Here is a 6,651-nt window from a genome sequence, read left to right on the forward strand (position 1 = left end):
TAACTCATTTGATATCCTTCTGGGATAAGGTTACCATCCTAGTGGATGAAAGGAAGGTGGTGGGTGTAGTTTTCCCGGATTTTAGTAAGGCTTTTGGTACTGTCCCTCACAGCATCCTTCTGGACAAGTTGTCCAACTGGGGGATGAGCGGGTTCACGGGGCGCTGGGTGAAGAACTGGCTGAAGGGCAGAGCTCAAAGGGTCGCAGTGAATGGGGCTGCATCTGGCTGGCGGCCAGTCCCCAGCGGTGTTCCTCAGGGCTCAGTCCTAGGGCCAGTTCTGTTCAATATGCTTATCGATGATCTGCATGCAGGAGTCGAATGCAGCATTAGCAAGTTTTCTGATGATAATGATTCCATTTCACAGAATCAGCGGCTGCTTGAGGCTGGCCGGGAGGTCAGCTGGAGGACGAAGTCACCTGGTCCAACCCCCCTGCTCAAGCAGGGCCTCCTGCAGCCGCTTGTCCATGACCATGTCCAGAGGGCTGTGGAACATCTCCAGGGAGGGAGACTCCACAGTCTCCCTGGGCAGCCTGTGCCGCTGCTCGTCACCCGCACAGCACCCTTTGCACGTCCCCTTTCTGGTCTGGGCATGAGGGCCCTGTCAGCCCATCTCTGCAGCCTGCCCAGGTCCCTCGGGACGGCAGCACGACCCCCTGGCCTAAACGCCACTGCTGCCAGTCTGGTGTCATCGGCCAGCTTGCTGAGGGTGCACTCTGCCCCATCCTCCAGAACATTAATTAAGGATGATGTTAAACAGGATCAGACCCAGTCTTGACCCCTGGGAGACACCCCTGCTTACTGGCCTCGCACGAGGCTTGCTGCCACTGAGCAGCACCCTCAGGGCCCGGCCGTTCAGCCCGTTTCAGTCCCACTCGCTGTCGTCTCAGCCAGCCCATTTCTGTTTGAGTGACTTGATCTCCATATTTGACAAGAAGAGATTGCAAGATGGGCACATGCAAGCACACAGCTTTCAAAATCCCAAGACATAAACCTCCCACACTGGGCATTTCCTCCAATTGCCCCAAAACCTACAGAGAAGAAAACACCCCAGGAATTACATATGCAAGGCCAACGAGTGGTTTTAATTCTGGCTTTGGCTTTTCTGACTGCTGGTACCAAGTGAGTGTTGTTTTTGCAAGGCGAACCCAACAGCTGACCAGGGCTTAAAGCTCTTCCTCGCGGGACCGGTGGGCAGGCGGGCTAGCCAGCAGAGCTGTCCGAGTCTCTGGAAGGTCTCTCTGAGCTCTTCGTGGCCAGAGGCCACACTGGGAGGGGGGACAGGGTGGGCTGCTGATGCCCTTTGTGCAGCTTGGTCCCTGCTGGGGGCAGTTTTGGTGCTTCCTGGGTTCTTCCTCCTCCTCCTCTCTGGCATTGCACAAGTCAGATGCTGTGCTCCACCCTTATCCAGGGTCGCAATCTGCCCCCGTCACAACAGCAGCACCCTGAGTCTTACTTTGATGTGTGTCTCTGGGGCACTGAAACCCGCCTCCTCCCTGCTGAGGTGTCATAGTCTGTGGCTTCCAGAAACTGGCTGCAGACATCATAGCCCCGCTGCGGGGATCTGCTCCGCTCTCTCTGCCTCAGCAGGGTTTGCTCCCAAGCAGCCCTGGGTGCGGGAGCCCACTTGGAGCTGACATTGGAGGGCCCTGGAGCTGTGTCATCCCTTGGAGCTCGGACACAACATGGAGGACTTGTTCTCCACCTCCTCCTCCCCCTTGCTGAGCAGGGGTAGTCCATCATCTCCACAAACCGGCTGTGGAGATCATAGCCCCGCTGCGGGGGATCTGCTCCGCTCTCTCTGCAGTGGCAGGGATTGCTCCTGAGCAGCACTGGGGGCAGGAGCCGACTGGGAGCTGCCGTTGGAGGGCCCTGCAGCTGCGTCATCCCTGGGAGTGCAGTCACGCCTCGGAGGACCAGTTCTCCTCCTCCTCCCTGCTGAGTGGTCATAGTCCGTGGTGTCCACGCACCAGCTGTGGAGATCTTTTCCCCACTGCGGGGATCTGCTCCGCGCCCTCTCCTTGGCACCACTCTTCTGGCAGTGGGAACAAGGGCTGAATCCATGCTCCTCTTTGCTGATGTCTTCTCGCGTGGTGTGCAGCACACGCTCACATGGTTGAGAGCAGAGCGGGCATGCAGCTTTCCTTCTGGACACCAGCCTTACACAGCCACAGAAGAAGCGATGCAGGCAGGAGCCAACGTAGGAGGCGATGCTGAGCCTGCCTGGCCACATGAAGCGCGGCCAGCCTGCAGATGCCTCCCATGCACCTGCCCAGGTGAGCTGGCTCTTGCTGGCTGTTGCAGAGGAGCTGCTGTCCTCTGCAGAGTCCTCCATGCCCAGCGCCACGTCCTGCAAAGAGAGCTGTGAAAAGGTCCTGCCCTTTCCTCCTGAAAGGACCAGAAGAGTGAGGAAAGCCCAGAAGCTGTGGGAGGGGACAGCTAAGGGCCTCCCAAAGGCTCTCCTGCAGGGCTGCAAAGGCAGAGGGGCCAAAGGCAGACAAATGGGATGGATCTTGGTGGGATGCTTTGAGAGGGAGCAGCGTTGGGGCTGTGAAGAAAGCTGCAGTGTGGGAGGGAAAAGAGATCCCAGAAAGAAATCCACTGTCCACCTGCTGCCCTGACCCACCTCCCCACAGTTACCTTAGTCCGACGAGGCAGATCCTGTGGTCCCACAGAGCACTCCTGTTTGCTGTCGGCCCCCCGTTGACTGAGGAAGGAACAGGCATATGATGGTGCTGGTGAGGAAGAAGCCCTTTCTCCAGTTTTCAAATCACTGCACCTGGAAACAAAGAGTGATCTCCATTTAGGTCTGTTCTTGCAGCCTTCTCTGGGGTTCAGTCATTTTCTTGGAGCAGTTTCTACGACAGAGAGAAGACGTAACCGAGACTACAAATGAGAAATTCAATTGGGGTCTTCCCACCAGGTCTACACCTGTCAGAGCAAGTCCTCGTCTTTATACCCCCTGCAGCCTCCATTTCACAGAGTCACAGAATCACAGAATGGTTTGGGTTGGAAGGGACCTTAAAGATCATCTAGTTCCAAGTCCCCTGCCATGGGCAGGGATACCTTCCACTCGATCAGGCTGCTCCATGTCCCATCCAAGCTGGCCTTGAACGCTTCCAGGGAGGGGGCATCCACAGCTTCTCTGGGCAACCTCTTCCAGTGTCTCACCACCCTCACCGTAAAACATTTCTCCCTAATACCTAATTTACGTCTTCCCTCATTCAGTTTAAAACCATTACACCTCATCCTATCACTACACTCCCTGATAAAGAGTCCCTTCCCATCTTTCCTGCAGGCCCCCTTGAAGTACTCTTCTCTACATTAGCCAGCTTCAGAGAGCAGACAAGGAGCAGTTTACAGCAGGGCAGGAGCCGAAAGCCTGGCAAGGAAAGGTAAGGACGGAGGTGGGGTAGTTCAGACTTGACAGCACTGAATGATGCAGGTAGGAAGTGTCTCCTAGGACCGAAAGAGAAACACTCAGGAGGATGAGAAGAAAAAGAGCAAAGCCAGGAGAAGGAAACGTATTTGGAACCCATTTGAATACTGGTTATTACCTGACATAGAACAGTAGATAGGCTTGCTGCCTGAGAACTGTGTTGATGTCAGAACCATCCACAGACGCATCGTTCATCTTGTACCACAGTCCATCGCTGGCCTGCAAAGAAAGGCATCGATAGCTGGAGATGAACTGCCTGGTTTCTCAGGGATAACCCAGGCAGAAAACTACAGAACCAAGAGGACGCCAGAAGAAACCCAACGCAGCCAGGAAGGAGACCTTCTCCCCCAGAACCTTGGCTGCCAGTAACCCTGCTGTGAAAGTTTGCCTTCCCCAGCACACATTTTTCCCCTGCTAGGAAGGAAGGTGCTCTTGACCTTGGTGTAGCAGAAATAGTGTCCTGCATGACAGCTGTCACCGCTATGTACCAGGACAGCATATAAGGTGTAGAGGAGCGGTTCTCCTGCTGTCTGAGATGTGGATGGCCGAAGATCCAAGTACTCGGGATACTCCACCACCTACGGAGAGACCAAGAGGGCTCAGAAATGATCCTGAGATAGTACATGGAATAGCCTGCAACATGTAATGGTTTGGGTGGCAGGAAACTGTTCTTGGCCAAAGCAGCTCCGTCGGAGCAGAGTCCATGCTTGTCTTCCCACGGGCACTCTCGTCTCCCCCGAAGGGAATACGAAAAACCCAACACGAACGGCTTGTGAAAGAGCATACTGCTCTGGGAAATCTCCCGCTCCAGGAAGAGAAAGTTGCACTGCAATTGCGTACGCACCTTGCTGATCTTCCCACCAGTGAAACGTTCAACCTGTTTCAGACACACGGTGAGAACGTTGGGCACGCGATGGATTGTAAACCTCTTGGAGGCGGCAACCATCTTGTCACACCTTGAAACCAAGCACAGGGCCAGATGCTGAAGGGCAGCCTTTTTCCCCGCCAGAAGGCAAGACAAGCTTTCCTGTCTCACACATCCTGACGCTGTTTTAAGGCTATTCAGAACCATAAGTACCAGATTAAACAACAGCTGCGACCCATTATTGTGCATTAAACCTCCATGAAAAGATGACTTAGGCACGATGACATGCAGCACCTTCATGAAGGATCTAGCATCAATATGGCGTTAGTAATCATCTTACTTGCTGCATTTAAAGCAGTTTTCACCATCCAGCTGCTCGGGTTTGACAAAGTCCTCCAGAGCTGCGGTGACAGATGAGGCTGCCTGGAGGAGGGAGAAAGGAGAGCACTGAGCTCGGGGAAACGCCCTTGCCCAAACACTTAGCTAAGAGCTGCCAAGAAGGCCCAGGTAGCTGAGGCTGAGGAGACCCACTGTGAACCCACAAGCAGTGTCCAGAAGGAGGCAGAAAGAGGGTATTAAGCTAAACATTTCCTCATTTCCCAGGAATGCCCAGGGCTATCAAGAGTGACCTCTCTGTGGCACCACTCAGTTCAGCTACCGATGGGGTGCAGGCTCATCGTAATGAAAACAACACAACCCATCCGCCTGGGAGACAGACGGGTGTTGAGGGAGGGCAAAGGGAAGAAGGATGGGAGTCCCTCAAGGGTGCAGGGGGGATAATGCGTGCTTGTCCAGCTTAAAGCCAGCACCTAGAGGGAGACCACTGCCATGGCCTCCCCAGAAGGACACAGTCCATTCCACTTCCCACCCACCACCAAGCTCTCTTCTCTTGGGCTTGCAGTGTTTTTACACCAGCTACAGGGGCCTTGGGATGTCTTGAATCACAGTAATAAACCCTCTTACTTTTATATCCAAAGGAATATCCAGGAAGGCCTCGTAGGAATCGGAAACCGCTTTGCAGCTCAAGCACGTGACTGGAAGGCAAATCAAAATGCTCAGCGACAGGGGAAGTCAACTGACTGCGCTGCTTTACGGCCTCCATACCTGCTACGCCAGTCACGCGATCAGCTGTTTATCACAGGCAGAGAGAAGGGCACAGACAATTCCAAGGGGAGCAATAGTCATGCAAAAGTACCTCTGGATCTCAGCATGCCCCCAAATATTGGGTGGATGACGGTAGTTGCTTGAGAAGAGACATCCAAGCTGGAAAGAAACGGTAATTAGAGCTCAGAAGTAGGGCAGAGAGTTATCTCCTCCAAGAGTTTTGCTTTGTCTGAAATCCCTGGCTGTAGGGTTTCCTTGATGGGAGTACATCAAGGAGTCCAAAGGGCTTGGGCATGCTGAAAAGGGAATTTGCTTGTGCTTACTCGCTGCTTCCACTCAGACAAGCTCTCTGCATGGCATCGACAGTGCAGCGTAAGAACTCGTGGGCGTCTCCCTGCCTGCCATGCTGGAAATGTTCTCCTATTCCTAAGAAAGAAGAAGTTCGTAGTTGTCCCCCACAAGAAGGGAAGAAATCCTGTAAAAGCACCTGGAATGACTTACGTGGGAGGACATTGACTACAGTCCAAGGCTGGATGGCACTGGCTGAGGAATGCAGGACCTCGTTAACGTGCGCTTCCATTACGCACATCATGCAGAAGCCTTGCTGGCGACCTGAAGAGGAATGGAGGGAGGGAAGCTTCTCAGGTTAGCAAGATATCCAGAGCGGTGGGAAACCTAATGGAGATCTGGAAGTTACAAGGACAGCCCCCACTCCTCTTCTCCCAAGGTGCCAATGGCCCACCGAGCCTGGGACATTGTCGTGCACAGAAAACTTTCTTCAGAGGGATGCTGAACTGACAAAAGTTTTCTGTGCAAGAAGCAAAGAGAGTTTAACTTGCAGGCATAGGGACCGAGAGTGGGGCCTCGAAAGAGGTGCCTTTCTGAAGATGAACACAGCGAGATAGGACAAGGGGCTTCTAGGCTTGAGTGTTCAAAGCACACCAACTCGGGGGATTGACAGAGGAGGGCTGCTTTTGTCCTCAATCAAATTCCAGGTGCTGGGAATCCTTGGGAAGAGCCCACCAGATTTGCAAGGAGCTGTTCATAAAAGTACTGACACGAGCGGCTGTGCTCACGCGAGAGCAGGTAGTTGGCGAGAGGGGGTGTGTACGTCAGGCACTGCAGGACGGAGTTGAGGTAGCACGTATTGCCCAGGTTGTGGAGGCCTGCTCCAGCTCTCTGTCTTTGCTGCCAGGCCATGCAAAGCTTCTCCGGGGGAAAGAGGATCCTCTGTGGCAGAGCCAT

The 6,651-nt window shown here is 54.0% G+C and overlaps 1 protein-coding gene across 1 annotated transcript; it reads right to left on the reverse strand.

Moving 5' to 3' along the window:
* Nucleotides 1-266: 266 nt before the first annotated feature.
* Nucleotides 267-6,651, reverse strand: LOC309603319 (ubiquitin carboxyl-terminal hydrolase 36-like; the record flags this gene model as incomplete). The annotated part of the gene is made up of 4 exons (XM_082338196.1): nucleotides 267-302; nucleotides 3,875-3,940; nucleotides 4,282-4,314; nucleotides 6,493-6,651. The coding sequence occupies 4 exons, from the start codon at nucleotides 6,649-6,651 to the stop codon at nucleotides 267-269; spliced, it is 294 nt and encodes a 97-aa protein (XP_082194322.1).

This window comes from Platalea leucorodia, assembly GCF_965183815.1.
Source record: "Platalea leucorodia genome assembly, contig: HAP1_HAP1_SCAFFOLD_54, whole genome shotgun sequence".
In the NCBI taxonomy this organism is placed as follows: Eukaryota; Metazoa; Chordata; class Aves; order Pelecaniformes; family Threskiornithidae; genus Platalea; species Platalea leucorodia.